Consider the following 17,636-nt stretch of genomic DNA (forward strand, 5'->3'; position numbering starts at 1 on the left):
CCACATCATCCCGTAGAGCACCAAATCGCGGACACACGAAGAAACACGTGCTCAGCAATCTTCGATTTCGCCCAAACAATATGGGCAATCCGGCGAGCTATCGTGCTTGAATTGGTGTAGGTAGGCTCGAAACAGCCGTGTCCCGATAGCATTTGCGTAGTATAATAGTTTACTTCGCCGTGCTTGCGACTTAGCCAGACTTTGATGTTAGGAATGAGACGATGCGTTCATCTGCCCTTTACAGCGACATCCCACAGTCGCTGCCATCGGTCAATGCTGCTCTGCCGTTCTTCTAATCCAGGACTCAGTTGTTGATGTCTTCTATGGTAAATTGTCCGTCTTTCCTCTGCTAAGACTAAGAGAGGCACAGTTCCTGAAATGACGCACACTGCTTCCGCCGATATTGTGCGAAATGCGCAAGCAATTCTTATAGCACTGAGACGGTATAAGGGCCCTGCCCTTATAAAAAAATGGATGTATGTGTGTGTGTGTATGTATGTGTGTGTGTATGTGCGTGTATGTGTGTGTGTGCGTATACAAATTTTCATCGACGATTTCGGGAACACGGATGAAGCAATTCAAACAATTCAAATGAACATTCGATTTGTATTGATAAGGAGACGTGCTGATTAGTTTTTGGCGGAGGCAGGTTTAGCCGTTCCGAAGATATGGGGCAAAAAGTGCCAAAAACGGTACCTCAGTTTTTAAGAGAACGGAGCGTCCAATTTTAATAATTCAAAAAACATTTTACTTGTATTGACAAGATGAAGAACTGATCAAATTTGCATAAGGGCAGGTCTAGCGGTTTCGGAGATCTAACAAAAAAAGTTAAAAAAAAATGCTATTTGGCGGTCAAAAATGATCATTAGACATATGCACATCAAATTATTAGATATTTTATAGAGATTTTAACAATAAGTATAAATTTTGTTCACATTTCTATGGGTTCCGTACCAATGTTTATCCGTTAGACAGCGACGCGGCACTTACGAGCTTTATATTTTATCTCTATGCAGTTAAAGCAGTACGATTGTTTTCAGATCTTCCAAAATATGTCAAAATAAAGAAAACATTTTTTTTTCAAAAAAAAGTATTTTTTTGTCCAATTTATAGTTTCTCAAAAATCTTATTTTTTCGAAGTAAAATTTTTTCAAAAATGTTAATTGTTTATAAAAAAATAATAATTTTTGGTACGGGAAGTTCCAGCAATTTGCCTTAAGGCACGATGCCTTAATTGCCTTAAGACAGAATTCCACTTACAGCTAGTTTTGAAATATTTTGGTACTGCTGCATAGAGACGAAATATCGAAGTGCGTAAGCGCCGCGTCGCCCTCTAACGGATTAACATTGGTACGGAACTCATAGGAATGTAAACAAAATTTATAATTATTGTTAAAATCTCTATCAAATATCTATATTTGATGTTCATATGTCTAATGATCATTTTTGACCGCCAAATGATTCGATTCTGATTTGATTCTGACTAAAGTTCTAATATACTTTAAACAAATAATTTCAACTTTGCAATTCAGTTTATATAATTCTTATAAATGTTAAACAATGTAACAGTAGGTATTTATAATAATCTATTTGAAAACATTTCAGATTCTTTGAACATTTCGTTACGGTACGGAAAGTTCCAGCAATTTGCCTTAAGGCCATACACCACTAGTTTTATACTTATATTATATTTATATTTCTTATATTTGTATAGGTATTCTAATGGAAGCTTTAGTTGTGAAATTTCCAAAATATCTTCAAAAACACTTGAAAGTAGTATCTTCGATTACACCACTAGTTATTTTATATGTCTAATAAATTTATGTTTGGTTTATATTTTAACTTCTTTACAATAAGCACCAATATTTAAATTTTGATAATTACCTATAATACCTATAGTACATTACTTTTTGATAACATTATGAAAAGAAATAAATGTTATCACACGCATCATTTTTTTTTATAATATAAGCAGATAATTATTTTTTATGGAAATACATAGTTCAAATCTGTTAAATTTGTAAATGAATTAAAACGAACAATTTATAGTTTTTACAACAAGTTAATTAATACAATCCAATGACAAGGAAAAAGATCGAATCAATTAAAAAATTATAATTTACAAAATCAATCGAAGTTTCTGATTAAAAACGACAAAAAATTAATTGTGTGGTTACCTAATCGCGACTTGTCAATAAAAAAACTAAAACCGTGTTTGAATTTTTATCATTCGAGAAGTTAGTAAAAGAACATACATGTCAATTTTATATTATTCATTTATTTCGTTGGTTGCACTGCTTAGATTTTCTGGTGCGCCGAGAGATGTACAACGTAATCGCCATTTTGCGTACAGTTGTTTCGAAGTGTGTTTCAAAGTTATTAACAAACGTTAAAAATGAGTACTAAAACGTTATTAAAAGGATCCCAAACGGAAGTCGATTGTCTAGTAAAGTTTTTATTTTATTGTGCATTCATAAAGCTATTTCTACAAATGTTTCAAATACTTTTCGTTTTTTCACAGAATACCACAAATATACTCGTGAAGCCTGAACTAGCTTTCAAATCGGAAACTAATTCTATGACCTTAACTAGACAGTTATTTGCAGTTTCAATTAGTGCTATATGTTATCTGCGAAAGATTTATTCAAAGGAATATTTTCGCCCTCGTAAAATTGGAACCTTGACGATGCATATGTTGCAAAATGTCAAATCGGACCCAAAAATAACGAGATTTCTTAAGTGGGTTAAAGGATGCTTTGATGCAATGAAAAAAGGATATGTAATTATATATTGTATATGTATAATGTGTATATGTCGCAAAATATAATTTGGTTTTATAATCTATTGAAGTTGCGAGACATCATTGTCGCTGTACAACCGCCCGGACAAGAAGACATTGGTAAAGCGTTGGAGAGTTATACGTTTAGAATAAAATATAGTGACGCTTGCAATTTTGAAAGTAATACAACGTTCGCCAATAGCCGGTAAGAATTAAAATTTATTATATATACATATAAGTGGGTATTAATTTTTTTTTGTTAATATATTATTTGGAGTATTGTAATCATAATAATCGCGCATACCATCAATAAAAAACCATAATTTAAAAAAAAAATATTTTACAATCCATACGTATTGGCGATAATCTTAGAGTTAAAAACAGAAACTTCAGTAATCCATGGTATCAGAATATGGTAATGCACTACACTAACAATGAGAAATATAGACATTAATATTGTAACTAATATAATATTTCACAGAATACTAACAATAAAAATATCACAAATAGTAAATGTGCAATATATGTGTTATCTGTAAACTTAGTACACATAATATATGTTATATCTTGCCCTGATTGTAAAATGAATTTTTAAGAAAAATTAGTTTTTTATTGATTTATGCCCTTTGATATCTGAGCTTTTGCCTTTTGAGTTATGAGACTTTGTTAATACATATGTTAACATCAAATGAAAATATAAATATACATTAGGGTGGTCCTTATTATGAACATTTTCGAATTTTCTTGCTCCCAGGGGCTCAAATTGATAAAAAAAATTTTAGCTTTTAATATTAACTTTTAGATAGTGCGCAATTAAATCAAAGTTTCGTATGGAATTAGCATGAAAAAAATTCAAAAATTTTAAAAATGTTTTTTAGATATAGTTATATATATATATATATATATATATATATATACAAAAGACAAAATTCTTTTCTTGTTAATATTCAATTTCGTGAGTTATTGTAATGGGCGCTTTTAAATTTTTTTGTAACCAATATATAATGCAATATAATTACTTTTTAAGAGAATTTAAGTTGAGTTACTTTAAAAATAAAAGAATTTACTGATCTGCATTCTATTAATATTTTAATATAACATAAATCTTGTAGTACACACACTACATGTATTTAATATTTATTACTTCTAGCAAATATTTAAAAATAAAGTCACTTACTTTTTGCGATTCAAAAAATTGGTACCAAAGAAAAATGTTTAATATATTGCTCAAATTATTAGTTAATTATGTGAATTATTTTAGTATTTGTAAGAAGTAATAGTATTTTTTTATAAAATACATCTATTTAGAACATAAAAAATGATACAATATTCATGAATATATGTGAATATATGTAATAATAAAAAAAAATAGTTGTAAAATTTATTATTTTATTTAAGGACTCATAAAGATCGACTCATCCAAAATATCTGCAAAAACACTTGAAAGTGATATCTTCGATTGTTTATACAATTGCTTAGAAATTGTAAAAAATATGCCAGAATTACCGAAGGGTTGCTCATTAGCCATGATGTTAACATACTATGATGGTAAATTGTTATATATTTATTTAGTATTTATTTTTATTTAAAACTCTCGAACTTTAAAATCTATTTTTTTAATAGGAACTCCTGATGAGTATCAACCACCTGGTTTTAAGGCTTGCTCATATCAAGCATTTGAGTATCCACCAGATCTTTATAACATAGAAGTTGGTAAATGCTACACGCCATACCACTCTATTAGTATGGGAGCGATTGCTAAGGTAATTAATTTTAAAAATATTATAGCTATATAGCTTTCATTGCAAAAGTTCTTCAATTTCTGAATTACATTACTGTTTTAGTGTTTTAATATTTTCAATAAATATTTTGTTTAGTTTGTAGATGTAGATATTCATACCTCGGATGCTGGTAAACAGACAAATGAAAATTGTGAAGTTGTGGAAAACTCTCAAACAGAAAATATATGCAACACGTCGGAGGCCGCTGTGAGTGTTTTTTTTTTAGTCAAAATTTACAATTATAGTTAATATATTCTATAACTAGCTGTAAGTGGAATTCTGTCTTAAGGCAATTAGAGCATCGTGCCTTAAGGCAAATTGCTGGAACTTCCCGTACCAAAAATTATTATTTTTTTTAAAACGATCAACATTTTTGAAAAAAAATTACTTCGAAAAAATAAGATTTTTGAGAAACTATAAATTTGACAAAAAATTACTTTTTTTTGAAAAAAAAAAATTGAAAAAAAAAATTATTTAATTTTTTTTTTAAATCTTTTTTTTGAAAAAAAAATGTTTTCTTTATTGTTACTGCTTTAAATGCATAGAGACAGAATATAAAGCGCGTAAGCGCCGCGTCGCTGTCTAACGGGTAAACATTGGTACGGAACCCATAGGAATGTAAACAAAATTTATACTTATTGTTGAAATCTCTAAAAAATATCTGATAATTTGATGTGCATATGTCTAATGATCATTTTTGACCGCCAAATGGCATTTTTTTTTACTTTTTTTGTTAGATATCCGAAACCGCTAAACCTGCCCTTATAAAAATTTGATCAAATCTTCATCTTGACATTACAAGTAAAATGTTTTTTGAATTATTAAAAATCGGACGCTCCGTTCTATTAAAAACTGCGGTACCGTTTTTGGCACTTTTTGCCCCATATCTTTGGAACGGCTAGACCTACCTCCACCAAAAACTAATCAGCACGTCTCCTTATCAATACGGATCGAATGTTTTTTAAATTATTTCAATTGCTTCATCCGTGTTTCCGAAATCGTCGACGAAAATTTGTATCCGCACACACATACATACTACGCACACACACACACACATACATCCATTTTTTTCTAAGGTATGCCAAAATATTCAGAAACCTCTGAAACGTAAAGATATATAAAAATTTTCATTTTCGATTTTTTTGCGATTACTATAACTTACCCTACGGGAAGTTAAAAACTTGATGCAATAATAAATATATTTCAGAATATGACAGGCATTGGTGGATCTAAAAGTCCAGAAGTTATGATGCAGTTAAATACAATGACTGAAGATATGGGTATTTATCATGATACTTCTCTTGATGCTGTGGTAAGCATATATTTGCTTTAATTTTGTAACCACATAAATTTGCAAATTTTTAATGAAATTCAAAAATGACATTTCTCAAACATTAAGTTTTGGTATTACAATATATTTTGTGATTTTAAGTTTATTTTTAGATAAATAGGTACATATATATATACTATATATGTAACTAATATAATAAAATATAACTAAAAATAATTAATATTCAGTGAGTAATATATTTAGTATATGATAATAATAATATGTTTGCAATGAAAAACAAATATTTCATCATCATTAAATAAATCAATTCATTCAAGTGATAATATTCTCTATGTAAAGCACTGTTTTACATTTTGTGCTCAAAAACGTAGTTATATAACTTCTTGGCGAGATGATTTCAAATTAAAGGTATTGAGATACTATCAATTATTCGTATAATCAAGAATGATGTGCCAAATAAAAATTTTACATATATGGCAGCATTTTAATAAGAAATTGGAGTTTTTAATTTCATTTCCTTTCTCATGTTTATTGATATAGTTAAAAAATAATTGATATATAGTTTAGAAATGCTAGATAGGAAATACGCCAATTTTGATATTTATGCATATTATATATATTTGTAGATGTTTTCTCCGGTTACAAATCGCCAACCCCGACCGATCTATGCAAATTCTTGCTCAATGATTCCATCAGTAGTCAGCAAAGCTACTAATCTAACACAGTTCCATAATAAAACAATTAATATTGTAGAGCGGGACGTGCAGAAGTCTCCTATGGATACCAATTATACCTATGATAATAAAAATAAAGCTACTTCTTCAGATGTCGTCATGGATAATGACAAAGGTACGAAGTTTATAATATGATTTGATGGTGGTTAATAATTATCTATGCTTCTCTATATTTGAAAATAAAAATTTGTTCAAAAATATTAGATTCGTTGAAATATTGGACAAATTGTTATAATATTGGCTTATGTTATGGTTTAAATAATTATTAACTTTCTTTATAACTATAGATAGCGATAACATATATGAAGATGTGAAAATATTATGCGTTTGCGAAAACAATGATGAGCACGCTGTTATGGTGAGTTTAAATTACTTAATTCAATGTGCTGAATTTTTGCATTTTTCACTAATATCTAAAATATTTTGAGAAACTTTAGTAAAAAAACAAGTAGTTTTTAATTTTTTAAGTTCAACAAAAAAGGTACTATTATTATTTATAGCAGCAAATTGTCTTTTATTAAAAGCTATTTTATATTATTTTAAGCTGATCATTTTTTAATTTTTATTTTATTGAATTATTTTTTAAATAGATTAATGATTTTATACAGAGTGCGTCGGGACACAAAGTTTTAATTTGATTGACAGTAATTGTACTGTCTTCTAAACCAAAAGAACTCTATCACAACCCTCAACTATTAAATCACGATTAGTAAAATTTCCAGTTAACTATTCCCTAATTATAAAAATATGTTTCCAATGTCTTATTTTCAATGCTAGAGGTATATTGCACAGTTAAATTCTCCATTATTCAACTAATGACAAATATAAATTTCATGGGCGTTTTTACATAGAACACATTGTATATAACCCTGATTTTGCCCAAAATAATTATAATCATAGTAACTAATAATTTGATTTATCTCTTGTAAAATTGCTTATTTTAACTTAATTTATTTTTGTATTTACTATTTTTTTATTATTTACATCTTTAGAAATAATTACCAATTGATGGCAGATTACACAACTTATGTTTTCTACTTTAACATAGTTTCATCAAAATATTCCATACTTTACTTGTTTTTGAGATAATGCTGGTGAATCTTTTTACTCGTAGTCTTTTAAGCATTGCTTATAAGGTATTATAAATAATATAAACCTCTTTCCGGACAGATAAAAAACTTTTCATCCATTATTAACCTAAAACTATTAATAATTCTAAAGAACCCCTTTTTATGATTTTTGTCATAAGAATTTATTTTATTACTTCAAACTTTAGATATTATGTTGTGGGTGCAATTTTTGGAGCCACGGAGCTTGCTATGGATTCCTATCGCGTCTTCCGGCAGACTATGTCCACATCTGTTGCATTTGCAATGATAATCATTCGCGTATTTGTAACGATGAAATGATTATGGCACTAACTAGCAAACGTGATAGAATCGTGAGTATTTATATTGAACAATGATATAGTTCTATCTAGATTTTGAAAAAATGTGTATAATAAAAAAAAATTGAGACGTAAGTAAAAATTAATAAAAAAAAGTGAAATAATAGAATAATAATTATATAATTTCTTCTATAAGTATCTATAATATGTATTGTTTTCAAGTTTTAGCCTTTTTGCGAAGAATATTGGCTTTCTGCAAAGATCGTGTTCAATTCTCTTTAGATGGGATGGTACGAGAGCTTGGGATTCCTGAAAATTTTCATCGTGAATTATTCGCTCGAATTGATCAATTCGGAATTCTTAGACCAGTTTCACCAAAACAACAATCAATGACGTAATACAAATAATAATACAAATTCTTTGTATTAAATTTATTATATGTAATTATTCATTAATATATTGTTTGTTAAACTACAGGGTCAAAAGAACAGTCAAGAAGAGGGCCCTCGCTCCTTTTTTGAAACAATATTTTCGAGATGGCGAACTTTCAGAAACAGCAAAAAATACGGACTCATGTGTTGATAACTCTCTTCGTGATATACCGGGTAATATATAATATCTCACGTTATACCCGTTTGTTTGTCCGTTCCTTACAAAAATATGTATTTTGGATTGCAAATTTCAAATTGTTTTTTTCGCAAAGGTGTGAAACGGTGTTTATGAGATATGTAAAAATTTTATCTTGAAACTTATCTATAAAAATTCTGTTATTACACTAAATAAATCAATCATTAAGAAGATATCATAGAAAATGTTAACATTTTCTAATTACCTCAATAGGTCTGCAAATATTTAAAAATACGAGCTAATCAATCTGTTTTCAAATTACAGTTAAGTGTCAGCATTTCAATGAAAAAGTCAACTAAGTATTTATTAAATAAATAATTAATGATAATAATTACAATAATAAGTTCAGTTATCCAATTATTCGTAATAAAATCTTACTAATTAGGAAAATAAGAATTTAAATTTGTGATACTATTTTTTTATTATATACTTATAATTTTTTTTAGGTGGTGCTGCGCCTAAAAGAAAACCAACAAACGAGTCTGATGTTCCGCAAATGTCGTCTGTGAATGCTAATAAGGAGCCACTAGCAAAACGGAGAAGGAAAGTTTCTGACGGATATTAGATATATATTTATATTAGATATATATTACAAACAGGATATATTGCGGAAGAATATATCTTCATTTCAATATATTTTCATTTAATCGCTAGTAAAATTATTATTATCAAAATTTTGATGAAAAATTTAATGAAAAATAATGATAGCAAAACATTTCAGAGTATAATAACATTATTTTTCATATTTCCACATAAAAAATCCACATAAAATAAGTATTTTTTTACAATTTTGTAATACTTACTTACATTTTAGTATTAGGATATATGTTGAATTGACAGTTTTAATTTTATAATGAAGTTTGATTTAATTTTCAATAATTTATTTGATTTGTTATACATTTGCTTTTTATATTGAGAAAATAATATTTACGAATATATATAATAATACAATACAATTGTTATTATTACTTGATTCGCCTATATGTTAACAAAAATATTATAAATTGCCAAAATCAAGTAACAATATATGCAAAAATTATTCCAGTTATAAAACTTTTAAAAATTTTAGAAAGAATTATGATGTTTAACAAAAATTCATCGACACAATTGATGAACAACGAACAAGTTCATAAATGCGTAAACTTTTCAAAGCAAGAGAGCATGCGCAAATAATGTTTAGATTATCGGTTGGCAAGGTAACAATATTTTGTATTTTTGAGGGTCAATTGACATTCTTAAAATAATATTTAACAATAATTATACTTGTATAAAATGACTGAATTTGCATTAGTTTGGGAGGATAGAGAAATTCGTTTTGACATTCCCTACTCGTAAGTAAGATAGATATTCGCGCTCTACCGCCTACATCGTATATTTTTATTTAATACTAATTAATTAATATGTATTACTTTCAAAGTCGTTAAAATAAAAACTGACATTTAATTTATTAATTTCAAATAATCAACAATCTCAATGAAAAAATGATTATAACCATTGGACTATTACGCACAGAGCATTTTTATTACTATTCATAATAGTCTTCTTTTTATTGATATTATTTAAATTACTAGAATTGGAATTATATTATACTTTTGTAACATAATATTTTGGACATTTCCACAGCATTCTTAAATTAAGATCCGGTGAAAAATTGGTAGATCGAATGGATGCTGTTGAAGATTCTAAAGGAAATAGCGGAGATAAGGGACGTTTGTTAATAACAAATATCAGATTAATGTGGCATTCTCATTCTACACCTCGTGTTAATTTGAGTGAGCCTTTTGGTGTATATAATGCTCAGAATTAGTTTTTGCTTAATTAATTAATTCGTTCTATTTAATTGCAGCTATAGGATATAACTGCATAATTAACATGAGTATCAAAACAGTTATATCTAAACTAAGAGCAACGACAGATGCTCTGCATATAATGGCTGCTAATGGGTCTTCCAAATTTGAATTTATTTTTACAGATATTAGTTTATTGGACAAAAAACATTTTTCTTTAGTGATTGGTGTTCATAAGTAAGTTAAATAATTTTAATTTTTTAAAGAATGATAACTCATGATCAAAGTCATGGTGTGAGAGTACATATTTTCACAATTTTTAGTCCACGTTGCATTCCTGCATTTTCTTCCTAATTTCTTGGTTCGATTTAATTTCCTTTTGTTTTCACATTTGTATCCAACATAAAAATAGACTGTTTTCTTACACTTTCCATCCTTGGGTAAAGCATCCGTACCTGGTTAAAATGCTTCCAAGCATAAATTCATTCATGGTTTAAGTTTAAAATGTGATTTGTTAACGCTTAAATAAATGATGGTTTATCTTCATTAATCGAAAATTCAATGATTCATCAATCCGAGTTTTAGCACATCATAATTAAAACAAAAATTAAAATTAAAAAACAAAACAAAATGTTTAATTGAAACAGCTGCATGCTCAATCTAATTATTTTAAGTGGGAAATTATAGAAACTGGGAAATATAGAACAGAACTTGGATTTATAAATATATAAATTGTCTCAAAATATCGCTTAAATTTAATGAATTCGTTCCCTAATGTAATATATTATATACATAGGTGTAAAATTATTATTATTATTATTATTATTAATCCATTAACCATTAACCATTATTAAGAGCCTACACGTCGACAAAAATGTACAGAGACTTGAAATTAAGAGCGTCCATTCTAAATAGTGGAGCTCTATCAGTCTTAAAAAATGAGCAAGTGTATCAAAAAGTAAATGGTGTTTGGAATCTTTCGAGCGACCAGGGTAATTTAGGAACAATTCTAATAACAAACATTAGAATAGTTTGGTATGCCGATCTTAACGAATGCTTCAATATCACATTACCATATATGCAAATAGTTACGGTAATAAATTAATTGTAAATGGATATAATGTGTTGATATCAAATCTAATAGTATCTATTTATAATTAGATCCAAGTCCGCGATAGTAAATTTGGTCCAGCCTTAGTCATTATCGTTTCGGAGCAGAGTGGAGGATATTTATTAGGATTCAGAATTGATCCAGAGGATAGACTTGGAGCAGTCTATAAAGAATTAATTTCACTTCACTCTGTATATAGCCAAAACCCTATATTTGGTGTAGAGTATTCATTGAAAGATCAAGTAAAGTATAACGTATACTTAAATAACATATAAGTATATTATTATTAGAAATTAATTGAAACGGTATTAATTTATAGGTTTTTAGTCCACCGCCTGCTGATCCAAATTTTGAAGACGTACAGGAATTAGATAAATCTAAAGATACTCCATCTACATTAACTACGTACATAGCCGAAGGAGAACATTCTGTTGATCGCGTTCCAATTTACAGCAAGGATTTGGGTTTGGCCATAGAAACTCCAAGAAATGGATATACAATAAAAAGTCTTTGGGAAGTCATGCCATCTTCTTCATAATTACGTTGAAGACTGCATGCCCACCGGTGGATCACAACGCAACTACACTACTACTATAGACAAATAAACATAAATTACTACTCCAATCAATGGTGCGTTTTGGGCCTCAACTTTTTTACTGTGCTCCGATTTGCACGAGACTTTGGAATTATGATCATCTTATCCTCAAAAACAAAAGTGAAAACAATTTAGACCCCGCCACCACTACGCGTGGGGATGACACCCCTCAATAGTGTAATTTTATTTTTCCAAAATAACGTCGGATATCGATAGGAGAACTATCATAATTTTCATACATTTTTGGCGGTTTTTTTGTTTTTTTTTGCAAATATCTTCAAAAATATACCTTTCAACGAGAATCATGTAATGAAAAAAATTATGTCAATTAAAATCTTAGTAATTTGGCATTTTATACAGTGTTTTAGGAAGCAAAGAGCAAAGTCGTTTTCTTTTTGTTGTATTCAAAGCCTTCTAACGGCGAGGTATTACATTTTATACATTCCGGTGGAATGGGGTTTTATAGTACTCAAAATAAGTCTTAAAATGAGTGCTATTACAAGTTTTTGGCTTGTAAAATGATGCAAATAAAAGGCACATACAATGTTTCTTTCATTGCAATCATATGATTAAATGAGCACCATTTCCACCAAAATCATAATTATTCACATTCCATCTAGAATTAACTTCATAATAGAGATCTTGATGAATTCTAGTAGATTCACTACTTTAGTACAAACTATTTTTAGAAAACTCACAAATTTATGAAAATATTTTTTTCGATATTGTTAAAAATCCAAATTATTTTCATTATATCTCAAAAAATAAAAGATAGAGAGATTAGAGGTCTTTTTATTATTATGTTTTGTATTATTTTTTTTCACCCAAAAATTGACAGAGTTATGATTGTTTAAAGAGTAAGCGGCCGCCGTTTCAAAATTAGTAGGGCTACGCAAAAAATTATAATAAAAACAGCCCTTCTAATTACCTTCCCAATGGTGTATTACAAATTGAGATGGAGACAGAATTAAAGGAGTTATGACCCAAAAACTAATCGCATTTTTGTCAAATTGTGATTTTAGGTCATACCAAAATAAATTTTTATAAAAATATACCTATAGGTGTTTTTTAACTCAAAGGTCATTCGCAAGGGTTGTAGGATATCCAAGGGATTAAAAAAAAATTTATTGTAAGGTAAATGTATTAGAAAACACTTTAGAGTTGTAGAAATACGTTTTCTTGCGATTAAATAGCTCTATGTCAATTTATACATAAAGGGACCATGGCGGGTAGCGTTGGTATTAAGCCCCCACCCCCCGGGGGTGGTGGCGGAGTGCAAATTGTTTTTACTTTCGAACTTAAGTGTAAGATTAGCCTATTTCCAAAACTTTATGCAAATCAGAGTACAGTAAAAAAAATTCAGAGGTTACACTCTTTTTTCTCTCCAATTACTGCGCTATACCGGACAGCGTGTCCACCGGTGGGAACATGTTATGTGGACTTATTATACCTCGATGAACATAGTTCCTATTAAAATCCTATTAAAATGTACAGCAGTCTGTTCGACAATTATCAGACTCAGTGAACTCTAGTAGAATGGTGAAAAAATTCTACGCAATTTCTTATATCACAGCACATATCGAATTTATGGATATATTTTTCTATTGAAAAAATCAATTTACTTAAAAATGTAATAACATGTTATTTATGTAGTTGTGACTACATAGCTTCTAGAAGTTGTTTAAAAAAAATCTGTTTTTGTTTATGCTAAATAATTATATCAGAGGGAACAATGTCTTTGATATGTTTTTGTTTTAAAGTCTTCTAACTTCAATAAAACTATAAATCAAGTATACACATAGTTTTTCTTTGAAATATTATCTAAACTTTATGCAACTAACAAGTTTCTTTCCTTATGGAAAAATTTGAAAGGGTTGTACTTGAATTCGACATGAACTCTTCAGTCAAAGTTGAACAAATGATCCTGAATAATGAAGAAGAAGTATCAAAATCCCAACCGGTACCGCAAAAAATTAATACACTACTGAAGTAAGAGGTAGAGGTATGCAAAATCTAAACAAATATACTATTTCATAAATAATTTATTTTTCTATTAATATTCTTTGCATTTAAACATAAATTAGTGTACAAAAATTATGATATTCCAATGATCACATTAGTTTTTATTTTATAAAAAAGATTTGTTTCTCCACATTTTTAATGATTTTTGCTCCACCATAAATCATTGCTGTTTTTTGTCAACATCTTGCATAATTGTATGTTTTCTTTTTTTTAGTATTTGGCCTCCAGTGAATCCTAATACTCCACATCCCATTGCTGCTGCTCCACCAACTTTGAAACCAGCAATTAGGCCAATAGGACCACCAACACAAGTGCCAATTACGGCACCTGCTAATGGATAAAAGGCAGGTTTGAATTTGGCAGCGAGAGCAAGGTGCCTAAGGTAATATGTTTATTCATTATAATATAGACATAAAACATGTCATGTTATAATATATATATATATATATATATATATATATATATTAATAATATTTATATACCTTGCTCCCTGATTTATATTTTCTTGAGCATTTTCAATATTATTCTCTACAACGTTGACATGTTCACCTTGTCTATGGACAACAGAATTCAATTCTGTAAATAATTCTTGTATTTCTTGCACTTCATTTTGTAAATCTTCCATAGAAGTATAGTACTTTTCTAATTTCTCAATTTCTTCCTCGGCTTCAAGATTACTTTCAGAATTTTTAATTATTTGCAATTTCTCAGTAGATTGTTCTGCAAATTCTTGTGAAGCTGCACTCTGCAAACTTCCATGTTCATTTAATTGATGATACACTGTCTTCAAAGTAAATTATTCAGGAATTATAAAATAGTATATTTCATATATGTTTAGTTTTTGAAAAAAATATTTGAGAGCTAATCAAAATGAATAAACACATACACAATAATTTTTCAAATTTAATTGCAGTGCTATTTTTAATAATAATAATAAACTAAGAATAGACTTATATATATATATATATATATATATATATATATATTTATTTATTTAAATATAGAGTTCCTAACATTCCTTTTTACTTTAATTTATACAAACTTTCACCTATATGTCCATTCATGTTACTTCTTGACTGCTAATAGATATAAAGCAGTCTTTTACAATCCTAAGAAAATCATATTTGTACATTATATTTGTATTTTAAACACTATTAATCACTTCAAATACTTTTTTTAATCATAATTATGTTGACTTGATTGTTTTCATTCTCATTTAATTACGGAAATAATCATTTCAAAACCCTGCTAATTTGGCTTTGATAATTATTTTGTATTCAATATATAATTTCATTGATACTAGAAACATTTTAAAGTAAAAATTAAAATAATCTAACTATAAAGTATTTACCATAATATTCATTTATTGCTGCTTTAGCACTTTGAATCGACTTCTCCGTGCTTTTATCAAATTTTGCATGATCACTTTCTGTTACTTGCTCTTTAATCATTTCAATTTCATACAGGGTTTGTTTAAGTTGCTTGATTACTCGAGAAGCATTAACTTGTTCCTTCTTAACTTTTTCATTATCTCCGATAGCATTATACTTCAATATATTATCTTTGTGTTTATTTAATATATCAACATGATGGGGAACAATAACATCATTAAATTTAATTAAAGATACTTCAACGCGTTTTATTGATAATTTTGATGGTTCAGCCATATTTTGAAGCAAATTGAACACAAAAAATAAATTTGAAAAAAAATTATGTGCTAAATCACTAGAAATAAATTTAAAATGCTATATACGCATGATAAATGACAAATGAATTCTAGATATTTTTAGAAAGCAAAATAATTGATAATTCTAATTAAATGAAAATATAACGTTATAGCAATTAATATTTATTGAACGCATTGTGAGTGCAATGTAAAAAACACTACAGAAAACGATTTCTGAGTTTAAATATTTTCACAAACAGTCACTCATTGAAATTGTTTTGTCTAACAAATAAACTTTTGCTTTGCATTGTATTTGACACTTTGGGAGGTTTATGTCCCTGCTTCAGCTGCAGACAAAGAAATCAATAGATGACGCGACTACAATTCTCAGGAAACAATGCTTATTAACTTAACGAAGAAGTTTATGTTGGTTTATGTTTTCATCAAAAAATCCGATTCGCTAATTTTATGTTTTCTCGACGTTTCAAGCCATTCTGAATCGAATGAGACCAAATTTGGAAAAAGTATGTGTGTGTGTGTGCGTGTAGATTATTTAATAGATTTTTTGCCGTAAATCGCCGTTTTTTCAAAAACGGCTGGACCGATTTCAAAAATTTAAAAGCCATTTGATGTATCTCAATGAGGACTATTGTTTGTCACTTTTGTGCGACGATCGGCTAAGCCGTTTCTTTGTAAATAGCAGAGAAGTGAAAAGTTTTTTGTCCACGTTTTAGCCCGCAATTCTGAATCGATTTTGAAAATTCAAAAACCGTCCGAAAGATATTGGTTGGGAATCGACCTAATTAGTTTTTGGTAGAGATCGGCCGGGCCGTTTTCTTGTAATAAAGTTTTTAAAATAAAAATTCGACGATTTTTATGATTCTTTTTTTGACGGTAGATACCATAGTCTTCTAGATCATACTAAAATATTACGGCCCTACGACAACTGGTTCAGCTTTAAAAATTCGTCCAAGTTTGCCAAAATTGGTATCGTTTTGTTGGCATTTATCAAAATTAGATCTTTGATCGACGTTTTCTCAAAAACGCCTGAACCGATTTTAGAAATTTAAAAGCCATTTGATGTATTTCGGTGAGGACTATCGTTTGTCAGTTTTGTGTGACGATCTACCAAGCCGTTTCTTTGCAATATGAAAAAAAGTGTCAAATCTTTCGTCCACATTTAAGCTCATCCTACCGAACCGATTTTAAAAAATCAAAAACTGTTCGAAAGATATTAGTTGGGAATGGTACTGATTATACCGAGTACTACCGAGCCGTTTTTTTTGTAATTAACTGTTGAAAAAAAAAAATTTAAGCCGATTTTTATGGATTTTTTTGTAGCAATATATACCATGGTCTTATAAAACTTACTGAAATATTACGGCCTTACGACAAATAGTTTGATTTTAAAAATTCATCAAAATTTGAGAAAATGAGTTGTTCTTTTGACATTTGTTAAAATTAAAATTAGACTATTTTCTTGGTATAATGATAGAGTACTTGGTCTTAAACATAATAAACCATTAAAGTCCTGGAAACTGGTTCAATTATAAAAATTATTGATTTTTGAAAATATGCTTATAGAAAATACTCCGAGTCAAAGTGTTCGTTCGTTTTCAATTATGTGTAATAAATCCATTCGGAATACTTTTAACTGCTCATAAATTAATTTATTTTTTATTGATTAAGTCGATTATTTAAACATATCGGGAAGTTCGAATAAAAACTGGATTAAAACGATAGATAAGTTTGAGCTACAATTGGCAAAAATTAAAAGTTTTTCAGTTTTTAGTTACTCATGTTTAAAAAATACTAATACAGAAACTATTCAAAGATTTCTTTATGCAACTTTAATA

General features: G+C 28.5%; 4 protein-coding genes across 5 annotated transcripts; 3 read left to right on the forward strand and 1 right to left on the reverse strand.

Annotated features, from left to right (window-relative positions):
• Positions 1-2,635: 2,635 nt before the first annotated feature.
• On the forward strand, positions 2,636-2,988 carry LOC113367152 (HORMA domain-containing protein 1-like). Its single transcript, XM_026608782.1, has 2 exons — positions 2,636-2,779; positions 2,851-2,988. The coding sequence occupies exons 1-2, from the start codon at positions 2,687-2,689 to the stop codon at positions 2,986-2,988; spliced, it is 231 nt and encodes a 76-aa protein (XP_026464567.1). The 5' UTR covers positions 2,636-2,686.
• A 1,217-nt stretch (positions 2,989-4,205) lies between these two features.
• Positions 4,206-9,164, forward strand: LOC113367154. Its single transcript, XM_026608783.1, has 8 exons — positions 4,206-4,327; positions 4,403-4,542; positions 4,657-4,767; positions 5,768-5,872; positions 6,478-6,700; positions 8,195-8,366; positions 8,450-8,577; positions 9,046-9,164. Exons 1-8 carry the CDS (start codon positions 4,273-4,275, stop codon positions 9,162-9,164), a joined length of 1,053 nt encoding a protein of 350 aa, XP_026464568.1. The 5' UTR covers positions 4,206-4,272.
• Positions 9,165-9,868: 704 nt separating this feature from the next.
• On the forward strand, positions 9,869-12,035 carry LOC113367155 (Bardet-Biedl syndrome 5 protein homolog; the record flags this gene model as incomplete). Its single annotated transcript, XM_026608784.1, has 6 exons — positions 9,869-9,930; positions 10,223-10,371; positions 10,446-10,623; positions 11,242-11,479; positions 11,548-11,739; positions 11,817-12,035. Coding segments are annotated over 6 exons (1,038 nt in total), but the record flags the coding sequence as incomplete, so codon positions are not given.
• A 2,136-nt stretch (positions 12,036-14,171) lies between these two features.
• Positions 14,172-15,807, reverse strand: LOC113366593 (syntaxin-17-like). 2 transcript variants are annotated; one of them, XM_026608226.1, is made up of 3 exons: positions 15,466-15,807; positions 14,597-14,866; positions 14,172-14,491 (listed from the first exon to the last, which is right to left on the reverse strand). In XM_026608226.1, exons 2-3 carry the CDS (start codon positions 14,737-14,739, stop codon positions 14,275-14,277), a joined length of 360 nt encoding a protein of 119 aa, XP_026464011.1. In that variant the 5' UTR covers positions 14,740-14,866; positions 15,466-15,807; the 3' UTR covers positions 14,172-14,274. The 2 variants fall into 2 exon arrangements, with proteins under 2 accessions (XP_026464011.1, XP_026464010.1); XM_026608225.1 differs by lacking the exon at positions 14,172-14,491 and having other exon boundaries at positions 14,780-14,866.
• Between the last annotated feature and the right edge of the window lie 1,829 nt (positions 15,808-17,636).

The sequence above is a fragment of the Ctenocephalides felis genome, unplaced genomic scaffold (assembly GCF_003426905.1).
Source record: "Ctenocephalides felis isolate EL2017-DRISC unplaced genomic scaffold, ASM342690v1 CF-g0.4_SCAFFOLD_01170, whole genome shotgun sequence".
NCBI classification, from domain to species: Eukaryota; Metazoa; Arthropoda; class Insecta; order Siphonaptera; family Pulicidae; genus Ctenocephalides; species Ctenocephalides felis.